The 23578-nt window shown below is 34.2% G+C and overlaps 3 protein-coding genes and 1 pseudogene across 9 annotated transcripts; 2 read left to right on the top strand and 2 right to left on the bottom strand.

Annotated features, from left to right (window-relative positions):
- Positions 1-273: 273 nt before the first annotated feature.
- LOC113506531 lies at positions 274-10174 on the bottom strand. 5 transcript variants are annotated; one of them, XM_026889370.1, is made up of 4 exons: positions 9894-10174; positions 8121-8244; positions 2815-2880; positions 274-823 (listed from the first exon to the last, which is right to left on the bottom strand). In XM_026889370.1, the coding sequence occupies exons 1-4, from the start codon at positions 9921-9923 to the stop codon at positions 651-653; spliced, it is 393 nt and encodes a 130-aa protein (XP_026745171.1). In that variant the 5' UTR covers positions 9924-10174; the 3' UTR covers positions 274-650. The 5 variants fall into 5 exon arrangements, 4 of the variants coding, with proteins under 4 accessions (XP_026745171.1, XP_026745172.1, XP_026745170.1 ...); XM_026889371.1 differs by lacking the exon at positions 9894-10174 and adding an exon at positions 8962-9225 and having other exon boundaries at positions 2790-2880; XM_026889369.1 differs by lacking the exon at positions 9894-10174 and adding an exon at positions 8962-9225.
- LOC113506530 (protein lethal(2)k10201-like) lies at positions 9268-13583 on the top strand. Of its 3 annotated transcripts, none has more exons than XM_026889368.1 (4): positions 9268-9444; positions 10644-10801; positions 12942-13140; positions 13209-13583. In XM_026889368.1, exons 2-4 carry the CDS (start codon positions 10656-10658, stop codon positions 13557-13559), a joined length of 696 nt encoding a protein of 231 aa, XP_026745169.1. In that variant the 5' UTR covers positions 9268-9444; positions 10644-10655; the 3' UTR covers positions 13560-13583. The 3 variants fall into 3 exon arrangements, with proteins under 3 accessions (XP_026745169.1, XP_026745166.1, XP_026745167.1); XM_026889365.1 differs by having other exon boundaries at positions 9268-9725; XM_026889366.1 differs by lacking the exon at positions 9268-9444 and adding an exon at positions 10345-10441.
- On the bottom strand, positions 13569-18026 carry LOC113506529 (phosphoglycerate mutase 2-like). Its single transcript, XM_026889364.1, has 5 exons — positions 17831-18026; positions 17517-17749; positions 16543-16734; positions 14454-14526; positions 13569-13982 (listed from the first exon to the last, which is right to left on the bottom strand). Exons 1-5 carry the CDS (start codon positions 17931-17933, stop codon positions 13816-13818), a joined length of 768 nt encoding a protein of 255 aa, XP_026745165.1. The 5' UTR covers positions 17934-18026; the 3' UTR covers positions 13569-13815.
- A 353-nt stretch (positions 18027-18379) lies between these two features.
- Positions 18380-22825, top strand: LOC113506532 (annotated as a pseudogene).
- The last annotated feature ends 753 nt before the right edge of the window (positions 22826-23578 follow it).

The raw sequence follows: 23578 nt of genomic DNA, 5'->3' as shown, positions 1-23578 counted from the left end.
TAATATACAATAAAACATCGCGAGATAACCTTCTACTGATTGTAATAGTGGACGTCTAATGGAAATTATGTGTTTTCAATATTTCCTTGAAGAATAGCCTAATTACTGCGTTACAAGTTTTGTGTTTTTCTCGAGTGTGTGTGTTTCCCTTAATTTAATTTTCGTTAAAATACGTCTCTCACGTTAAGATATTAATCAATGTATCACGGAATGGCAAGATATTGACATCACTTTCACAACTATACCTTGACACAAAACGAGCGTTTGTGTATCACACAAAAAAAAACCATTCGCAGGAATCAAACCCGCGACATGTCGAGCACAGTGGTAAGCAATACTCAATTATTCGTACAGCCAGATTCCGTACGCTGAATGGGCGGATGAAGATGTTACGTCATAAGATACTCTTATCACACTGGGAATAACCATTTGTATTTTATGTAGTTGGGTACCTATTGTATTTCTCGTATAAATTATTTTAGTTCTGAAGAAACCATTTTTCTAAATACAATAACATACATTTATTCCAGTAATTTCTTCCACCTATCATTAGTTTAATATTACAATGCAGTTTCATTCCGCATTTACAAATATACTTAACTAACATAAAGTTAACCAAAAGAACACCATGTAGGACATTTTAATGCTACTTAGACATCACAAAAAAAATAGGACTCACCTATAAAAGGTACCCTAAACTTATAAGCAAGCACCCTGGAGCCCGATGAGCCGGCGTCGATGATGACCGCGTGGTGGAACACGCTCTCGTAGCCCAAGCTCTTGGCGAGGCCGTCCAGCCATTGTGACTGCCCCGCGAACAACCCTACAACACAAAACCTCAAGCTCAATCGGAAGAACGCACCGAACGCCTTTGCCAACATCATTAAAAAATTAAACTGTCAAAATTGACGTGATTCAATGCGGTCGATTTACGCGCGTTTGTATTAGAAATTCTTGTTCCCGGTTATTGAGTAATTTATTGATAAAACACTGCGCGTCTGTCACAAGACTAGCATGTTTATAAACTAAGTAGTATCAGGGATCGTATTATCGATATGTTAAACATTATTACCTACTATAACTATAAGATGAACTACAGTGAACTTACCTACGGTTTATAAAATTACTGTTATGTTCTAGTACGTCATTTAAATACTTTACGAATATTTTTTTGACAAATAAAACAGACTTCAAATAAAAAAATACATATGAAAAAATGATCAACGAAATCGCTTCATCTAATCTGAAGTCGGTTGAAAGGGGTTTACATTCGCATAACTATCGAGCTTGCATTTTCTAGTTTCGGAGTCCGAAATTAGTCAGGCGATCCCGATTATGATTACGAATTAAGTCAATGAGACAAGAATTAATTATGGAATTATTTCAAATCATATAAATAAGAATTTCTAAGTATTTGCATTTTGCAACAAATTCTATTCTAATGGCAGATTACAATGTCGGCACTACGGATATGTATGCTTACGCTAATATGGACTACATTTTCTTTGAATATCTGTAAGATATAGGTAAGCTTATTTAGGCACATGGTTTAAAACCTATTAGTTGGAGAGTCAGAAAAACAGGCTAAAGCCTAATTAAATTTTCTTGACTCAATGATCAAAATTATGCTTTCCCCAAATATATTTTTTTGTCTTATACAAGATTGTGCAAAGGTCAGAATTTAAACAAGTAATCAAGTTTTTTTTCCTTTCTTATTTAAATCGTTACCATAAAATTAAATCAATTTTAGGCCATTGTGCTCATAGAAGACATAGTATGGACGATGATAAAAAAATGTCCTTGAACATTATAGCGAACACTACAATTCATTAATTAGTAAAACCAACTAAACTTGATAATATTGATAAATATATCGCCAAGTGTCAACATTTAAAACGATTTTATAATTTAAGCCAATGTCTATGTTGTTACAATATTCGTAATATACATGTTATAATACGTTCATAGCATAATATTGTGGTCAACGTTTTTCATTTAAATGTCACATTCAATACAGAATTGAATAGACAAAATATTTGACATTTAATCGAATATATTAACCTGATATTATTGATAACATATTCTTTTTGCCGGTTCTTCAAAAGATCAAACTGCCTATTAGACATTGAAATTATACATAGATCAAAATAAAATAATTTGAAATATTATAATCATAACCTGTTTTGTTATTAACCTGCCCTTTCTTACTTAACTAAGAATTATAAATGCTTAATATGCAGTGCTCATTAATAACTAATATTTTAAAATATTATGATAATATTCATTTTAACCTAAGCCGTAGATTTCCACCTTTAGTTATGCAATAACCTAGTGAAAATAATTTATTTACTTTTTGGAAAAATGAGGTAACGCAATAATGGATATAAAAAAAACCTACATATGACGGAAAGTATTGCACCAAATACACTGATCATATTATATGTCACACTTTTTTTTCTGAAACTAGAGGGCTACATTCGATATATTTTGACCTCAAATTAGATACTTCCTCGTAGTAGGCTAATTCACAATACATTTTCACGTGGGCCATGGCTAGCTACATGATAATAATTTTCAACTATCAACAAAAACAGTTTTAATTGAAATGAGACCAAAGTATAAGCAAATCAATGTTCTCTATTACTACTAAGAGGTATTATACTAGCTATAGAATTCGAATAATTATCTAATATATTAATACTAGGATCATCTGAATTATTCTAAATGTCACACTGAGTACACTTAATAAAAACTTAATCTATACATAACTACAACTACAATAAAAATACCTGACAAGAAAACAATGGTACGCACTAATGTGACCATGCCATTTTCCATTTTGCACTTTTCTTGACTTGAAATACGACGATATGTAACTATCTGTGAAACAAAGTCGACTGAACCTTAGCACCTGAGATCGAACGAGAAAACTACGTTGGAAAGACTGCCTCAACGAATAATAATCTATAATGCCTTATGATAGAGTTCATATTCAAATGAATATGGATTTAAGATTTAAAACAAAACGGATTTGAGAAACATACTAGTTATGTATTCGAGTTTGGTTCCGCATCCATACTATTAATAAGTGAGTAAAAGTGAAAGATAATTATATATTACTTTATTTAAATTAAGTATACGGCCTCATTGATAACTAATCTCTCAATAATTAATACTCAATTAATTATTTTTTAAACAATTACTTATACATATTATCGGGATCGCCGGACTAGGTTCGACCGAAGTTCCTAACATGAGCTAACATGCGACCCCGTCGTGAAACTAGTCGAGCAATCGATAATTAACAAGCGTGGGTAAAACTTTATTACATAATTATGAATTCGTCTCACGAAAGCTATTATAATAATCTCTTCTCATCACTTCAGCAAAAGAAAGTCTAAAAATATTTGTTTTCTTAATTTATATTGTTGATTGAGTTAATTTAACGGTAGACCTCAATTTTTTTATAATTATAAACGATTATTATAAAAATATGTAGTTCTAAAAAACTATCGATAAAATATATTTAGGATTTCCCATTTTATTAAAGAACCACAAAACCACAGATAAGGAAACTCGTTTTAGACATGATTTATGTATAGGCTATATATTATGTTTTTATTTTTAAGAATTTTACGCTGTAAATGTATATTTTACTTTTTGGACTATGCATTAGAATAAATATTATTCTTAATTTTAGTCTAAGTAATATTCTTATCATAGGTGGAATCTGCAATGCTTTCTATCATGTCTCACCTCGCATCTTTTTTTATTTAGCCCAATGTGTCCCATTGCATCGCATGTACCTAGTGAAAATCCCCACTAACAATATAATTATTCAATTAATTACATTAAAATAATGGGGGCTACCACATACTTTTGTAAATATCTGATAAGTTGTTGAATGAATTATAATTAGATACGTTTCTACATACAACAAAAACGTGAGTAAAGTTTTATACTTCATTATATTTAGTCACTATCATAAATGTGGAATACGACTTTCTACGGTTCTCAAAGTTGGGATTATACAAATAAACAAACAGAATTTAAAATTTACAAAAATATAAAAAACTAGTTAAGTTTTATTCAATTATTTTCAATTACGTTTCACGCTAAATTATAATTATTTCCAGAACGGTTCTAATTGTTTTACCACGGTATGGCATAAATATAATAAAAAATGGGAAAATAACATAACCGTAAAAGTAATAAAACATAACACGCATGCAAAATAGTCTGACATAAGTTGGCAACGGATCAGGGCCCCGATTCTGCTATTTTACAATGGCCGATGAATGAATGGCAATTAGATTAAATTTGAAATTATTCCTATTCTCTTTAAGTATTCTGCCAATACAATTAATGGAACTTAATTGTATTGACCTTGAGTATACCGTACTGCACTGAATTTCCAATTATTGTGTTGAAAAATGCTTAAGACAATACGAAAATTGTCATTTTAAGCCAAATTTTATTCATTCATCGGCCGTTATAAATAGCATAATTGGGGCCCTGGACTGGTCTGTCTATGGCCACGGTCTGCTGCGAGCTCTCTTTTTATCATATACCATCCACTGTGTGGTGGCCTTAGTCCAAAACTCAATCGACATCCGACAAATATGACCAGCCTACACAGATGTACTGATTAGGGCGTAAAAACATGAAAGAGGCTTTAGCGAGTGATCAGCCAAGTATTACTACTATGTGTTAATCCTGGTTATAAACTATCTGTGTACCAAGTTCGTCTAAATCCGCTTAGTGGTTTTTTTCTTGAAAGAGGAACAAATATGCGTACATATCCATGTAGTATTAGTAGGATGAAATTTGGAATACGAAACAATAGTATTGGTAGCTAAACAAACGTCATACATTATGTAATGTGTCTATATTTCTGCAATACATTAACGAAATTATGGCAACTGATAAAACATTTTATCACATGTCACTTAACACGTTAATTAGTTTTATTCAATTCATCCTAGAGTACCTTAATTATCTACTTATCAGTTGATTTCTAGAGCAGATAGTCGAGCACACTAATGCGTTCAAAAGTAACTTCCTTCTTACTCAAATCGTTCCGATGGCAATCAAAAGTGGGCCGAATTATTTTTCTATGAACGTGGAATGATTTTTCAAACCAAACCATCCAACCAAAGATCTGGGCATATAATTCAAAAATTTCAAACACGACATCTGCCCAAAATGTGGCACGCGAAAAACGAATATATGGCATTTAAGTTTTATCGCGATTTGAAACAGGAAGAACGACGTTTCATTTAAGATTCATCATTAGTGGATGAGACAAAGTAATGTATAAGTATGGTCTGACTGTATCCAAATTCTAATTGCACGTGTGGAAAAGGGATACCGCTTTACGCCTTGTACTGCGCTGTCACACTTCCACGACCACATTGACATTAGGTAGATACTTAAAGACGTGGTAATACACCCTTTAGTAGTGGTTTATTGACCCTCTCGGTTCTACAATGGCAATAGTTTAAACCTCAATACCTCATTCAATTATTTCTCTTAAATAATTTGTATTCTATAAATGCTCTGCTATGAAATAAACAATATGTTTCGAGTTCTATACAATATCCTCTATTTGTAGTTCATCGCGATCGCAATGCAAACATTAATACTACGGCTGCATTATTGTTACAAGAGATTGTTCTCAGGCATTGTTCTATTATCCGGTCTTGCAAGAACATGCGAATGACGTACTTCGATAAATCAATACTTATATTACGGCGAAGGTGGTGTGGTGACTGTGGTGATCTACTCAAAGATGAGGGACCCAAGTGGCCAGAAATCGCAAAAGATTAAGAGGATACGCAAAAGTAAGAGATCTTTGCCCAGCACTGGGGCCCTGACGCTGGCAAAAATATAAAAATGGCGAAGTAAGGCTTCTTGTGTAAAGGGAAAGGCTTCGTTACCCGAAAATTTCTTCATCTTCTAAAAATTTGCAGTAAAATTCATTTAGGTAGGTACAAATTGTAATTTCAAAAATCTATCCTGGAGAATAGAATCTAATAGAGGTTTCCTATATAAGACTCAGTTTAAACTGGCAGTCCATACCGATAATTACGCGTGATTGAGAATATCATCAATTAAGAACGATGTTTGTTTTTTTAACAAGAGGTTAGCAAATAATTTAAAATTTTATTCAGAACCAGGAAATCTGTTCAAACGTCATTTAACTTTTTAGATAGCTGAAGTTAATATTATCTATGATGATAATCAGGCATTGTAACAGTTCGTTTAATCAAATAAACTTTAACAGGGCCGATAAAAAATCCCTAGTACAAACATAATAGTTTTATTTATTTATTTTGAAATACCTTAACAAGAACCTTTAATAATTTATAGGTACCAGGCATACAGAAACTGCAAGGTCTATTATTATTGACACAATGAGCCAGCTTCTAAGAAACAAACATACGACGATCACAATAGAAAGGTTTAATTCTAGACATACCGACCAGGGCACGAGGACATGTTACGAGATATTGAGCGTTCAGTAATGAAAAGAATTATAGGGTACTTTTTATTGAAAAAGAGAATTCTATGCCAGGCATTTTCGTGATATATCCTTAATATAAGCTTTAACCACCTACCATAGTCCGCAAATATTCTTTCCGTATAAATAGACCAATAGAAACTCCTTCTTATCTAATCAAACTAACACAACACTTACATAAACGCAATATGCGTTCATAAACATCATGGAAACAAGATTTCATTCTTATCAATCTGAAAAATACATAAAACATTTCCTTGAAAAAAGTCATCGTTTAACCAAATGGTTCGCCGCAAACTATTTGTAGCTTTATGTCGATCGATTTCACTGCATTTGAATATTTAAATATGTCTGCATGCAATGTCTGAAACTTACGGCCATAGCAACATAAAACAATAGCGTTAGGAACAAACATTGGACTAATATTTCGACCATTGTTGGCTGAATTTGGCATTGAAGATGAATAAAATTGGGGCCAATGTTGGCTTTAGGTTGTACAAATACACGCAGGTGTCGTAAACATTTGTCACGAACTCGCATCAGTCGTGTTATGCCCATATAACATGCATCGTACACATTTATATTTTATTGTTACATAAAATGTAATAGCTATTACATGCCTGCAATGCTGTAACAGGTATGTTTAGGTTCTATGACTAGAAGGTTTAAGCAAACACAAATGGCAACAATTTTATGTGTTATTTTAATCTACAAAGAGCTGTTAATAGTTATGATAATTCCTTTGCTTACTTCTACTACTTTAGCCAGGGTTTTGGTGATTATAGTTTTTTCTAATCAGTTGCCTAGGTAACTGGGTTGAGGAGGTCAGATAGGCAGTCGCTCCTTGTAAACCACTGGTACTCAGCTGAAACCGGTTAGACTGGAAGCCGACCCCAACATAGTTGGGAAAAGGCTAGGCCGATGATGATGAGTTTTTTCTAATCTACTAACACTAATTAATCGAAATCTGAAAATGTGTGTACCTAAATCACATCAGCTTTAAGTAAATTTCCCCAAGGTAAATTATTTTTTAACAATTTTGATTTCCAAATATAATTATTTTTACACTCACTACTTGAGCTATAACAACATTCGAAAATTCTGAAAGCTATTGAAAAAAATCTAAATAAAATAATGCAGATATTCAATTAATTATAGTTCCATAAAATATTGTTAAACTTAAAAAAAAAAAATATGTGTAATATTTAACCAATTACATAAAACATATCACATAACAAGCATAAATATTTTTTTATTAAATATTATTTAAAAACATAATGAATATTTACAGGTAATATTTATAAATTGTGTTACTAGCATAATAACACAACTTATAATATTACTTGTCAAACCTGACCCTGTGCGCATTTTTCCGTGCAGTGCAGTGACCATCACACCATTCGTATTTTCACAAATATTGGTGAAAATGCTAACTTGTGTTTTTTGTTATTTTATTTTAATAAAACTTAACACTTATCTACAGAAATTCAAAAGTCATTATACCTGTAAGCTATTTAGCAGTAACTGGAATAATGATTTGTGAATTTCACATATTCAAGATTGAAAGGCATTTAAAAAAAAAAACAAAAGTACTCACCCAAAAAGTATGTGACAAATAGTGCCAACACAATGAGGAAAATAAAAACTTTCTTCAATCTTCTGGGATGCTTTATGGTTCTACTCCTAACATTGATATGTGCAGCTGAGGTATCATCTTTTAACTGGAAAATATAATAAATTTTAGTTAGTTTATTCATCAAGAGAAATTTTCTCAATATTACCATTTTCAGTTTCATAATGAAAGAAATACTTAGTTGGGTGTTTCATAATTTTTAATCAGGACTTTGAATATGCAATAAAATTTAATAGCCAATTGTAATAAGTTTACAGAGTCTACTTTTATTTGTCTTTATTACTAGCTGCTTAACAAGATTTGAATAGAAAACGCACTTACTGTTTAATTATTACATTATTTCATATTTGGTGTTTAATTATCAAATACATGTCTATCTATATAGTTATGATACCTACTGATGAATGTAAAATGGCAAAATATTTTTTTTATACTCTTGAATTAAAATTTTCTATATTTTTTTTACTACACAAACAACCGGAAAAAAACCCATAGAGAAAGATTCTTAGAAAAAAAAAAACAGTTCTTACATGAGCGGCTTTATTGGCTATCTAGTTCGACGTAGCCCATTAGATTGCATGTACATGTAGTAATTTAGTAATTATAAGACATTATTAACAGATTTTTTTTTAATATTGAAATGTTAGAAGTGCAAAACAAACACACCTTATTCAATTTAACACGAAATGTAACACACATGTATTTTAGCGATGTAAACAACATCTAAAAAAAACAAAATTAGTACAACATTTTAGTTTTAGAATGCGTGATTTTACCACTTTTATTTATATGACAAAATACGCACCTCTAAATATCTGTACGTGCTGAACTTTCCCATGTTGACTTAAAATAAACATCACAACCGATGAATCAGTTCAATAAAATATAATGTTCTAGCTGGAATACATTAACCAGTATGTAGACATTTTATTAAATATTTTATGCGAAAATTACTTGAAGAAACACAACGTCCGGATCACCCGACTATTTTTTTTCAGTAATGTAGATTGATTGTACATTTGTACTACCCCAGTAGTACATATGTCACTGTCAAATGACCAATTGTCACTTTCCGTTTTATTTTTAAAGATAGTGATGGGTTTTTTGTGCTCTCGTTCCAAAGAGATTGAATGAATTCTGTTGCATTTTCTTCAAACTAGAGATCATACATGTTTAGTCGATAGTGCACTATAAATTAAATCGACTAAAATGTTTTATTCTTTAGTCTGGTTTCAGCACATGCCTGCTATTAAGTATCAATTTTATCTCAAGGCCGTTCAGACCATATGTGAGTAGGTAATTCGTTTTTGAAAGCAAGAATTGAATCAACAACGCGCTTTCGCTCGCTTTTGGCGCTATATTATGCCCTAATAGTTTCGTATCAGTTAATAATGGTTCTGTTTCTTGTTTACACAAGTGAATAGATGAAGTGACGTTACTCTATCTTGAATACTTGTGATATCAGCGAGTTAAATGAATGTTTCAATGTTATCTTTTAAGTGAGAAAATTAGTTAAATAGCATATTTTCGCCGGCAGAAGTACTTGGTTAATAAGAAAATAAAGCATAGGTTTGTAAGACTTATTTAATGCCACAATAACTTTCAATGTAATTAAGGATATAATTGATTAAATACACATTAATTTTACCACTTTTAATACAATAATAAATCATAAATTGAACTATAACATAACCTTTGCACCACAAACTGAAAATGTATTATGAATGAGTTACTAACCTTTCTTTGCCTTAGATTCGAATTGTCCATTTTCACAGCTATTAACTTTAATAAAACAGAAGCACTGACTTCCGGTAATTAAACTCAAATTATTAAAAAAAAAGTTATGCTGTAAGACCTCTTTGCATACTTGCCCAACGTAAACTAAACTTTACACGAATGTCAAGTAAATTATCGTGGCCTTGTAATAAATATAATTACGTATAGCATAAGAAATAAAATCACTAGTTCATATACAGACGTGCGCATCACAATATAACCACAGACTATATAACCAGACAACGTCGATCGTCGCTACAAGCACTTGTGATGATGACTGAGCATCCTTGGTAGCTTATCGTCGTATGAAACATGATTGTTATCAAAGCCCGAACAGTAACGTTCTGTACTTGATAACGATAAAGTCGTGCTAATGTCGATCGAAGAATGCTTTACAGCATATAAATGAACGGAGAACACGATGTTTATGTTTCGCTATAAACTCATTTGATGAGAGAATTTCCAGATTTCTTTTTTATGTCGGTTCGCGCTCACTGTGAATACGTAACGTACGCATTTGATTTGTACGAGCTTTTTTGTCTATTACTTTGCAAGGCTATTTTTTCTTCCTTTTATACTAACAGTTGACAAACCAGTAATATGCTGTTTAAGCTTGCCTGGAATGGGCACTGGGCATTAGAAATAGACTTAGTTTTCCTACCCAATATTTGCCACTACTAAAAAGTTTATAAATTGTCTTTTAACTTTCAGGAAGCTTTCAGGATGGAAGATGTTGATTATTTTGTAGACAAACTTAAGTCATACGGCGTTGGTCGTCGGAAGCTCGATGATATATTGTTTGTGAATGACAAACCGCCGCCCAGGCTCGGCGTATACGACTTCGATGAGGAAAACTATTGTCATGAAGTGTAAGTGTTAAACTATAGCTACGTAAAACCTTCAAGAACTGGGAGCTACAACTTCTTAATGTAGTATTGTGAAAGAGAGACGTTGTTCCACGTCGTATAACGCTGTCGTGTTTCCACAACTGCAGATATATCATTATGAGAGGGTAGTTGGCCTCTTATTCCACTCTAAAAAGGCTCATTGTTAGGCTGTAGGATGTACCTTATTTTTATTAACGAACAGGACCACTTTACTGCCGTGCTATTGCGGATATAAACGATTATTTCCGTCTGTTCACGTCATTGGGGGGACATCTATTTGAAAATCGTATAGTCTCTTTGGCTAAATAAACGTTGCTGGTCAAAGACCTTGACCTTAGCAGGCGTCCAGGCAGGTTTTTCTTCACCTGAACGAAACAATTCATTGGACTACTAAACTGATATTTTATGGGGATATCATTTTTAATTAATTCGGGAACTTTTAAATTGTGTTACCGTCCGCGTTGTACAAGCTAAACAGCGCACTACATCATATTGTAGCTTACAAGGTTACAAAGCTACTGCGCGTATTTGTCATGGGTTCGATCCCTGTGTAAGAAAAATATTTATTTGATCCGCCAATGCTTGTCCCGAGTCTGGGTGTCTTCGTGCATGTGACATGAAAGTTCGTGAAACCCCCTACGACACAAGGATTCAAATCCTTACTGCGAAAGTTTAAAAAAAGTTCTAATTAAAGTGAACATTTCTGAGATGACCTATGAACTTTAATAACTATGTCCTTGACAACTTTATAGGTACAAATAGGTATTCAAATAATGCTGAGTAATAATAACAGTTCAGTTTTTTTGCTTATCATGTTTTATTATAGGCAATGTTGTAATGTTAATATCACCGCTATTAATACCTACACTGATATTGAAAGAAGGATAGATTTGTTATTTTAGCTTGTATTAATGAATACTGATTTAAGAAATATTTCACTATCTACTGTAAAGATGCTTACCGACGATTGAAATAGGCTGTATGACTATATGACGTCACGTGACGATTAATGAGAGCAGAGCTTCTATGATTGAGGTTTTGTTGAGAGCCCTCGGTTGCAGAGTTGATATAGCGACTTGGGCGTGACTAAGGTCAAGAATTGTGCAGTGTATTATTTGTATTTAATTGTAGAGATCTGATATGATTTTCCGTTTGGAACACAAGCAAAATCGAACGGTTCATTGGATAGCAACACAGCAACTGTTTTTCTACTACGTTTAAGTTTGGTGGTATTGCTTAAACTTTGTACACTTGCGGTGTTCCGTAATATTTTTATTCATTTAAGATAATGTTTGCTTATTTTCCGTGGTAGATTTTTCGTTGTTAATATGATTCGTATGAACTTTTGTTGATAGAGGGTGTGTTTTCATAATCAACAAACGCGCCCACTAAGAGCTTATACCAAAAACGTACCTACAATCTCTAAGTAAACGAATTACATCATTATATTAAGTCATCAATCGATTTATATGATATGATATCTTTAATTAGGACTATTTCAGAAGTTATTGCGAATTGGGATTTTTATGATATCATTGTGCAATCGAGAATTTTCAATATTTTCATCTATTTATCAGGGAATTTTACTACTTTGAAGTAAATATAGTAGAATATAATAATAAATAGAAAGATTTTTAGCCATTTTCGATGGTTTTTTTACGAACCAGCAAAGACTATGGAAACCACTACTATTACAAACTATAACGTATTAATATAGCCATGAGTAAGACCCGAAAATCGACGCGACTTGCGACCCTGCCGCCGTGTCAGCTGATACTAAACTAGTCGGGCTATCTCGATAAATACGCTAAAAAACTGTTATAAAATAAATAATTACGATATAATACTCGTAACAACACCATGTCATAGTCCGGTGAAGTAGTTAAAGCCTCTTTCAGACTAGCTTTCCAATGAAATGTTAATGCCAGTCCGTCTCTAGTAAAAGTATAATATTAATTACTTTTTGTTGTATTATTGAACGACCTCGAACAATATATACCTAACGCTCAACAGAGCATCGATCTATGAAGTGTAACTATCAAGTTTTATTACTCTAATCTTAACTCACTATCAACAATTACGTAATAATTTTATTACTTACCAAATGAATGTTTTGTTTCAGGATACAGTCAATATGTAACATTCCAGGGTGTACTTATACCTCCGAATCTCTACTGGAGTTTGAAAACCATTACAATTCGTGCCATAGATACTCTTGCGCCGAGTGCAAAAAGGTTTTACCTTCGCCGCATTTCCTAGACCTGCATATACAGGAAACTCACGATTCGTTTTTTGCTGTTTTAGCGGAAAGGAAGCCTTCGGTGAGTAGAGTTCTTCACGTAATGATTATTTCCGTAAAACTTTGATTAACTTGTTTTGTTTTTAACAGTATTGCTGCTACATCGAAGAATGCAAACTAAAATTCAATACTGGCGAAGAAAGAAACCAGCACTGTGTTAAAGAACATAAATTGCCAAAAGAATTTAGGTTCGAAACGAAACCGAAAGGCAAAACTAAGAAAAAGTCAAAAGCGAACAAATCGACTGATGAGGCCGCCATGGACCTAGACCCAGCGAGTACTAGCGAAGGTAAAAGCAAATTTCTATTCAATAATAGCAAATTAAAGACCTTTGCTAAATACACTGGGCGGAAATTTACAAAGAGCGATGACAAGAAAAGCTCTAAAGACGTAAACATGGATGCCGTAATGACTGATTTAAAAGAAAGTTTACCGGAATAAAAAGAAAACTAGGTTTAAATATATTTTTATTGATTCACAAGAACTCTACATTAATAATCTCCTACGAAACAACATGACGGTATGTCTGGCATACACCCAATAAAAACAACGTTACGAATTCAGCAAATTTTGAATAAATATATTATATACATTCCGTAGAGATTCCGCTGCATTTCAATCTTTATACATAACACATTCTTTTTTAACTTAAATAATAACAATAGGGCTACATAATAAATTATTGCGTTCTTTACTTTTACTTGGCCTTGCCCTGGTTGGCTACGGCTTCCATGGCCTTCTTGACGGTTTCCTCATCGCCGAGGAAGACCATGGAGTCGACGGGCTTCAGGTCCTCATCTAACTCGTAGACGAAAGGAATGCCGGTCGGGAGGTTCAGCTCCATAATGGCTGCCTCGCTCAGACCTGAAATAAAGACGTAGCTTTACGACCGTACAACAAGAAATCTACAAAAGAACATTCATGTCAGTTGCACAACACTAATTTCAAACTTTCTCAAACAGTGTGTCTCGATATCATTATGGCGAAAACGCATTATCCCATTTTTTGAGAAATTTTCGGATGCTTATTACATTTTTCAGATAACTGTTACGATTTCTGGGACACCTATTATGTATAAAACTTGTTTCTACAACAGGCCAAACATTTTCAATACTATGTGTGGATTTTTGTTTTAGATTTTAGATAGCATTTTAAGACTGAATCTTTGATTTTGGATGTCAATAGATGTTAGAGAAACTTTTAAAGTATCAACTCAGGTGTATCTTTAGCAGTAGGCTAGTTTTCATATATTCAAGAAAACTAATGGATACATAACAATATTACTCATGTGTAACCTCTATGGTAAAATAATAGAATTAATTACATTATACATACCATCTAAATGCTTAACGATGCCCCTAAGACTGTTGCCGTGGGCCGCGATGAGAATCCTCTTGCCGGCTTTGATCTGTAAAATGTATACATTATTATAACTAATCAACCAAACGTCACATAATGTATTATGTAACTTCCTTACACGTCACAACGTACGATAGCAGGCTTATACAAGGAACGCTAGAGACCAGTTAGGGTCCTTTATGCAAACTGACGTTTTGTAGTCCAGCCGAACAAAAGAGAAAGACAATGGTAGACAAGATCTCCGGCGCGGTAGCCTAGCGTATCATAATAATATCATTAAATCATATATAGATTTCGGAGATACCCGTCTAATTTCGATATTGGCGGGCCCCTTAATATCGAAATCCACATTTTAAAGTATAATGATTACGTCACGGTGTTTAGTGCGCTGTCAAAGTTCCACAACTGCAATTTGAAGACTTATTGACATGCCCCCAGTTCTAACTGAGAGCTATAGTTATGGTCCAATAAGAACTCCGTCTCTACCCATCACGAGGGCCCCTGCTGTTTCGTCGCGCAAGTAGTCAGTCTATTATTATGGTTATCATGTCTCACGATACTCATTACACAAAAGTATACACATTTATCAGCGGCTATTACAGGCAGTTAAGATAATGTATATTACCGTTGTACACGGCATAGTGATACAATAAGACTACTGTAATATTTATCTAAAAAACGTACTGGAAATATTGTAAGTAATTATTAAGTGTCAAAAATAAAACATGATAAAATTAACTACGTTGTTTTATTGTTGAAAACTGTACTAAATTATCCCAAATCGGTTTCAAGTCAAGTACCAAAATTGGAAAATTGTTTTATCAGACTTTATATTTAAAATGCCATCAAAAATCTTAACGTGGGAACTATTATATAATATTAGTATACACATATGTGACATTTAATGACAGTTACAAGTATTAGATCAAAGAAACCGCTGAATATGGCATACTCACCTGCATACTTCAGTCTCTTATATACTATTAAAAAGAGTCTTAACAGTATCGTGTTATTGCATAAGACTATCAGCTATCTTTGGTGGCTAAAGCCTATAATAAAAAAAAGCTCTGTCGTCAAGTCTGGCCCAATTTCGTTTCAGATCTTTTTTATCGGGATGACATCACCTTTGCTTAGTCAGCGTATTAAAGATCCTCTTCTTATCATTAAGAAAAACGATTAATAATATTCTATTCGCGTCAGTTTAAATAGAAACCGCCTCGTCACTATTAAATAAGCTAATTTATAAAGTACATCAATCAGCATTGTTATTTATTACAAACGTTTGATGCAGGTGTACTAGATGACGCGAGAATATTAGGTATGGTTTAGGTTTTAATCATAAGAGTCGACCCGCTTCTTGACCCGAGGAGGTGGGTGTCCAAGAGGTATGCCTCATCAAACAAAAAACTATACGGATGTTTCAGTTTCGAGGAACATCGATACATAACATCGATATATAACATACGACTGGCAGATACAATAGAGACGATTTTTGTAAGGCAATATCTTAAAAGCATTACGATGTTTGTCTCTATTTGTCCCATTTGACTAATATTTTTTTTTTATAATTATGAAGTGTTACCTTTCCATACATTTTTAAGTTATACTATTCAATAAGCAATCAAATCATACCAAAGGTGTTAAACTGAGGGATACGTGTTACCTCAAGCCATTATAGCTGGTATATTTGGTCACTTATCTATAATTACGTAAGATTGACCACTGCTGCCAATATTATTTGATTATACGTTTAAAAGTGTAGTGTAACAAGTACTGTTCTGTACAGATGTGCGACGTTGAAGATTATTGTTTACTGCCGCTGACACATGTCAGAAGGCGACTAACTCCGAAAGAAAGGGAGGAAATGAAGTTTTGATCTATCTTTATCGCTCTCAAAAAAGTACCGTAGTTAAGACGGGAAGGTGTAGACCAAAAGCATAGGCTATCTTACTCCCTTTTCTAACCAAAAAATTACTGCAGATAATACACTTATGGCATGTCCATTAGTATATGACGATAGCTGCACTCATACTATAATAAAAAAAAATAATCTTGCATATCTTACCTGGGGAACAATAACATTGTTCCAGTAGGGCAGGGTCCTCTCGATCGTGAGCTTCAAGCTCTCGAACATGGGGAATTCCTCGGGCTTCGGGTCGCCGGCGTAGCGGGGGTCGTTCATGATCGTGTCGTAGTAGGGGTGGTCCTTCTCCATTGGTGGAGGGGGGACGTCGAAGCTGCGGCGCCAGATTTGTACCTACAAGACATTAAAGGTAAGAGTGACAATGGATAAGGTCAGGATTTTAAAATTTCAAACAGGAAAGATAAAAAACCAGGAAACAAAAAAATTGTCCCTCTTGTCTGTGCCCTGTTTTCTACCATTAATTTGAGACACAAAACAAATGTTGTACTTCTTTTTTTAAGATGCATCTTCAAATTTATCTTCCATGTTTATCTAGGCTTGACTTAGTTTTGGCGACGATTATTTTTTATCTTATTAATCTAAGATACCACTAACAAATGGTGAAACAAGTAAGTATTTGAAATTGTCAATCGTCAGTAAGGCAAGGTGATAAATTATAAAAACCTTCCTTATATGGGAGAATACTGTTTCTAGAAGTGGGATCTCTATAGAGTGTTATGTTTATATTCATCACTTTTTATTTTATTTTACTTTCATACACAGTTAAATAACCAGGAAAAAATATATAGAAAAGTTTAAGGGTTTTATAAAAGTAGCGGAGAAAACATGGTCATCTACCTCATTTGTAATTCTAATAAAATAAAGGAGATTTCAATCTACTCACATTACTTATTTTCAATACTATCTAAGTATCAAAAAAATTGATAAGATGACTGTATATATACAGGTAGGTACAGTGCACAAAAAAGATAATTTATATTTTGATATGACATATGGTTTTGTCATCATATGTTCCATATTGATTATTTTTAGCAGTACTAAAGAAGGCTAAATAGCAATTACTTTTTAAAATTCTATATATGTATAACAGCGAATATGAAGAAATTGTGTTATACCTGAGCTTCACCATACTTGGCAGCTGTCTCGGCCTTGTTCAGACCAGTGAGGCCACCATAATGTCTCTCATTCAAGCGCCAAGTCTTTTCAACAGGTAAATCGGTTTTACCAAGCTGTGCAAGAACTGTGTTCAGTGTTATTTGAGCGCGTTTCAAAACTGATGTGTGGGCGACGTCGAACTCGTAACCTTCGGCTTTTAAAGCCTTGCCTGCGGCCTCAGCTTCTTGCAAGCCTAAAAATTAAGTTTTAAAAAGAATTAATATTAAGATCAGAAGATCAAAAAATACTTTGAACAAGTTTGCATAGGTCTCACCTTTCTCGCTAAGGTTTGCATCGTACCATCCGCAGAAAAGGTTTTTCTGGTTCCATTCACTCTCACCATGACGAATCATCACAATTTTGTATTTCCCAGGCATTTTGTACGATTAAATATGTTATATTTCTCCTCTATGTGACCGGCGATGTAATCGAGCCGACAATTTTGTCCTTTTTATTGACTTGACATTAATAACCTGAATGACCTCTATTTGGATTCAATATTAAGTTACGTTCCAGTAACTGTAGTTTATCATTCTTAGCTTATGCTGCAAATATGGAATTCTGGAGTATAATTTAACCCTATCACTATAAGAATATTTTTATTTGAACTTTTACTTCAATTGAATGTTTACATTATAATGATAAATTAAGTCCTAGGCCTGATTAGAAAAGAATGGTCTAACTTTAGAAATCGACTAAGAATCAAAAACAATTATTTTTGTCTATACCACACTGAAAGCAGTACGAAAACTTTTATCAGAAAAGTGTATGTTCGAAAAAAATATAGATAACCTTCACGATTCATTCGTATTTGTTTATTGTATTTGTAATATTTCTCTAACTGAGGAAAAATATTGTTTTGCTTAATTTTATGAATGTTTTATAGATATTTAGCGAGTTTCTGCCCCAGAGTATCTTATAAATCTGGGCTTTTTGTGAATGTTAAAGCCAAATAACTTTGAAATAATTCAAAAATGTCTCCAAGGAAAGAAGTAAAAAATTTGACACCAAAAAGAAAGATTGCAAGAAATACAAAACGGACTGTGGTTAAAGAAAAACGTAAATTAAACATGCCTGCTAACATCAAAGTTAGCATACCACTGAAAAGAGCCGGTAAGATTTATTATATTGTCACACGCGTAAAATTACACTGAGTAATCAAATGGATTCAAGTTTCAGTATACTAAGAACTAATCATTTTCTTGAGAGCTTTGGCAGCTTGATGCGGTTAGAGGATGGTGTATTAACATTCCTAAGTCGAATTGTCAATAATTATTACAAGTACTCAGTGTAAAATAATTTTTTTATTCATATGAAGTTTTCCCTCGTTACTGTACATTTTCAAGTGAGTAACAACTCTTTGAGAGTCTGAGAAAAATAAAAATATTACGCAGTTACAGGTTATTTCTAGCATATAATGTTGTGACGACAATAAAGTGTTCTTATTCTCCTAGCTTCTTCCAAATAAATGTGACCTGTGTAACTATACAATTCAAATAATACTATATTACCTCATTTTAGATTACTGTAATTTTTTTGTGCTTATTTCTTCTTATATATTTCCAGGAGTTGTACCAATGCCACGGATACAGCGAAAAGTAGACAAAGAAACACAGTTGCTACTAGCAAATGAAGGTAATACATTTATAAGTAAATCTTACATCTCAATCATCATCATCATCTTACACTATAACACTTGTTGAATTGAGTGTTTTACGAAGCATCCCATACACTTATTTGGACTGTTATGGGTATGAATATTCCTGCAAATGTCTGGTAAAGTCTGTGCTTAAGCTGCAAACATCTGTAAAATAAAAGAATTACCTTGCATGGCTAACTAAACTCCAACTTTTCTAAAGTTGATTTACTAATTATGACTGATAGGTTGAAAATTGTATAAGATTAGTTATAATCTTATCAAATTTGACAAAACCTTAATAACTATAGATGAACAAATTTTTGCGTTGATTAGTTGTTTTGGCGGCTTGTTGCTTTATGACATAACCAAATTGAAATATTTTGTTTTAGTTGCTAACTCACAGCTGGTTCCAAAAACGGGAAAAAAGAAACTGATATCAGATTTTTTTCAAAATCGTATTGTTATTGAAAATGCTAGTACAGGTGAGTTCAAAAAACTGCATTTTATTTGTGCTTCGTTTTTAAACATAACATACGGATGCAATTCTGATGAAGAGCATATTTAGACCTTACTTTAATGAATTTAAGTATGACTTGAAGTCATGTTTATATTTTGAAGAATCCAATTTAATTCACCATAATTTATGTAAAGTATTGTATTTATGTATTGAAATAATATGTCAACTGATAAACCGGTTTTGTGGAGCACTTCATATTATAATTGTATATTTAACAAATAAATATAAATAACTAGCTAGCCTGAGTTAGGATAATTTCTTGTTGAGGCTGATCTAATTTTTTTCTTAGTTTCAGGTCCCAAAGCTAATAATCCAGTAGAAACTATGTCAAAATCGCAAACTGCAAAAAAAACAGCTCCTGCAAAGAAAACTATTGCAAGTACACAGCCAACAAGGAGAATAGGTAATTACAATAAAAAAAACATGTATTTCATCATCATCTTCAGCCCATATCTGTCCACTGCTGGACATAGGCCTCCCCAATTGCAAGCTATCGAGATCTATCTTCAGCTGCTCACATTTATTTGCCTTTGCCCAATGGGAAGCAACAATATACTTTTTCCCGTTTAAAATCAACATGGACCAAAACAAATTGATGCATCTACTAATATAGCCTTTACCTCTCTGTTTTAGTAACAAGAAAAAGATTAGCTGATTCAACAGCAGAAAACACTCCCAAAGCACCTAAACTCGAGCCAGGCCTAGACTTACAACATAAACCTAAAATAAAAACAGAACCGAAGTCAATTCCCGCCGACAATGACCTAGAGAAAGAATCTAATCCTACTATAGAACCACCCAAGAAAAGAGGACGGAAACCGTCTATTAAGCCTCCTCAAGTAACTAAGGAGGCCCCACCAAAGCAGATTCAACGGAAACCTGCAGTACCCAGAAAAAGAACAATTAAAGGTAAGCAAAAAAATGTCGTGGAACGTGACAAGTCTCCATCAATACTTGACACCATCCGAAAACTTCCTCAAAAAGAAGCGGATAACATCCCGGGACCAGTAGACTCCCGGAAAACCTCAATTAGCAGTAACTCAAATTTTTCGTGGACCAAAGATATATCTAGTTCAAGTAACACCACTTGCATCACAGTAGATCAAAACAGCTTCGTACGTTTTGACAATAAACTGCCCGTCATTAAATTGACTAACATCGATTTTGAACTAAACAAAAATAAACAAGGTAAGACTAATGTACCAGAAACAATAGTTGAAGATGACTCATCTGACGCGTCTTCCTCTTCAAGTAGTGACAGCAGCAGTAGCGCTGCCTCCACACACTGTGAAAGTGAGCTAAACCCTTCAAAACAGTTCAATGATTTGTTAGAAGTCAAATCCCTCTGCCTAAGTGTTTCGTCTGCACCTAGTACACACACCAAAAAATCAAAGTGAAGATACTAGATCAAGTTCATATTACAAACAGAATGCAGAAAATCTTCTGATAGCAGAGAAACACTATGATAAAGAAATGATAAATTGGATCTGCTCAGAAAATGAAGAAATAAGCGACGATCTCACTAAATTCAAAGATAAAATTTTCATGGGCTAGATAGTGAATTCGAGATTATTTTGCTCTGCAGAACCTAAAAAAAACTTTATTAAATCTTAGTTCAAGTGAAGAGGTTAATAAAACAGTTAGTAACTCGGTTCCCCGGTTAAACTCCGTTGAAGAAAATGTCACTGAACACTATGTAAATAATGATGAAAATCTTAACCCAGACAGTCCTACTGTAGAAACTAATAAAGAAGTCGATCCATTTGTGAAACCAAAGCCGGCTGTCTATAAGCCGTTAAGTAGTGAGGGATACGTTTCATACTCTAGTAATAAAGTAACGCGCACCGACAGTTCAGATGAGGATCCGCCTAACAACTATATGACGGATGATCATCATGACGACGATGATGCGCTGTCGCTTTACGCGGAGAGCATGAGCGGGTTCGAGTCATGCAGAGTCAACACTTCCATCTGCCCGCCAGACCAGCCTTCCAGTATCCGGCAAATGGAAGAATACGTTCCTAAACCAATCAATGAAGAATCAATCTACACAGAAAAGCATTCATACTGTCCAACAAAAATCAGAGCTGGGCCCGAAACCAGTACTTCTAAAGCTACTGTTTGCGAAAAACAAAATGCTGATTCTACATCCATATTCAAACAGAGCAACAGTGTGTGTGACACAGAAAGTTCTCAGGACTTCACTGAAAATCCAGACATAGACACTAGAGTCACTCCTCCTGAAATAGTGCAGGAGCCGCGGCTAATGAACTCGTATTTCGAAATGGTACCTAAAACAAGAAGTGTTGTCTTTAACAACATATGTTTTTACAATTTATTGAACAATTGCAAGAAAGGTCGATATGGACTGTGTCGTTTTAGGCATATCGTGCCGACCCCTGAACAAGTTCAAGCTCAGCTTTTTGTCTAGATGAAAGGATGCTCATGCAAGAATATTTACTTATCAGGAACTGGCCAGATATAAGACGCAAATTTGGCATGTGCTATGTCGAGGAGAGCGCTAAGCGGGACTCACGAGGATGCTCGTGGAGATTGCTTACGATTTCATTGTGAAAGCTCGAAATGAGTTCGATATGGATATAGCTTTGAGAGTGAACACAATCGAAGCCACTTTGTTGCATTTGAATAGCGTCGACCTGAGCATCTGTGAAGATCTACTAAAACTGCCCATTCCGACCGACCAGGGCAGCAGGACGTTGTTGTGTGACGTGTTCATGGCGACCATGTCTATCACCCAAAACTTTTCTAGATTCAAATCTGTGTTTCTCAATCTCACTTATTTCATGGTCGATAACGACCGGACTCTGAACAAAGATGTGGTTGAGCACATCTTGGAGAGGATTAGTATTTTACCTTTCGAGGAGGCAATAGCTAGGGCTGTTATACAGATGATGAGGTTGACCAAAGCGGATATATTTGAGAACTCAGTGATTAGGTATTTTGAGAAGCAAATATCTGTGAATAAGGATGTGTTTGAAGAGTATTCGATGGTGAAGAATCAGTGTAAGTTCGCGTCGATGCTGGCGTCGTCCATGATGGCGGTGGGCGCCTCCCCACACGCGGCTGAGGGCGCGTCCGCCGCCGAGCCGCTGCGCCCGCGCCCTCGCCCGACACCAACAACCTCGACATCATGGTGAGTTTCTCTAACTCTTCATCGGTAATATTAAAAAAAAATCTCCTATCATAATTCTTATATTTTCGTTTGATTGTATTTGCTACTAGAAAAACATAGATTTAAATATTTAAGAACAAACATTCAAAATATTTTCTTATCAAAATAAGTTTCAATTAATATTTAAAACGTACTTTTGAGCAAGTTAGATTAATATATAGAGAGAGAAAAGAGATTTTTAAAAGTTTATTAAATTTCCTTGACAGAACAAATCACGGGATGACCTTTCGCGGCCAATAATCACCAGGACAATAGGCATGAGCCCGCCAGTTGTTTTCAATCGACCGCAAACGATACCAGTGCGACTAACACACAAAACAGTTCTGCGTCTCTGAAAACGACGTAGCGGACAACCCCAACGTGGCGACATGGCGCAACAGGGCCATCTCCCCACATACGGGCCCAGTATTTCTCCCCCTCGAGACCCCGCGCCTATAATACCAGACCCCACGTAAGACCACCGCAGAGAAGAATGCCATTCATCAGTCGAAAGGTGGTGTACAGGAATCCTGGTGTATGTATACCTGATTTTGTATGAGACAAATAAACGGTAAAAGTATGCGGGCCCGGCCCTCAGAGGTTGATAGAGATGGTGTCGCTTATATATAATTATTATTGTAGAAGCAAAGGACCAAATCAATTTACTAATTTGTTTTACTTAGTTAATTTGTAC

This window comes from Trichoplusia ni (genome assembly GCF_003590095.1).
Source record: "Trichoplusia ni isolate ovarian cell line Hi5 chromosome 18 unlocalized genomic scaffold, tn1 tig00003462_group17, whole genome shotgun sequence".
NCBI classification, from domain to species: domain Eukaryota; kingdom Metazoa; phylum Arthropoda; class Insecta; order Lepidoptera; family Noctuidae; genus Trichoplusia; species Trichoplusia ni.
This window is presented reverse-complemented; position numbering and strand designations above follow the sequence as displayed.

Bases quoted from the DNA above. Each gene is read 5' to 3' on its own strand.
- LOC113506530 (XM_026889368.1), top strand. From the start codon at position 10,656: ATGGAAGATGTTGATTATTTTGTAGACAAACTTAAGTCATACGGCGTT. The intron at 10,802-12,941 runs GTAAGTGTTAAA...GTTTTGTTTCAG, and splicing joins GAAAACTATTGTCATGAAGT to GATACAGTCAATATGTAACA. The intron at 13,141-13,208 runs GTGAGTAGAGTT...TGTTTTTAACAG, and splicing joins TAGCGGAAAGGAAGCCTTCG to TATTGCTGCTACATCGAAGA.
- LOC113506529 (XM_026889364.1), bottom strand. From the start codon at position 17,933: ATGCCTGGGAAATACAAAATTGTGATGATTCGTCATGGTGAGAGTGAA. The intron at 14,527-16,542 runs GTAAGATATGCA...TACATTTTACAG, and splicing joins ACAATGTTATTGTTCCCCAG to ATCAAAGCCGGCAAGAGGAT. The intron at 13,983-14,453 runs GTATGTATAATG...TCTTTATTTCAG, and splicing joins CATCGTTAAGCATTTAGATG to GTCTGAGCGAGGCAGCCATT.
- LOC113506531 (XM_026889369.1), bottom strand. From the start codon at position 8,994: ATGGGAAAGTTCAGCACGTACAGATATTTAGAG. The intron at 2,881-8,120 runs GTGAGTACTTTT...TTTGTTTCACAG, and splicing joins ATTTGTCACATACTTTTTGG to ATAGTTACATATCGTCGTAT. The intron at 824-2,814 runs GTGCGTACCATT...TTTGTGTTGTAG, and splicing joins AAAATGGCATGGTCACATTA to GGTTGTTCGCGGGGCAGTCA.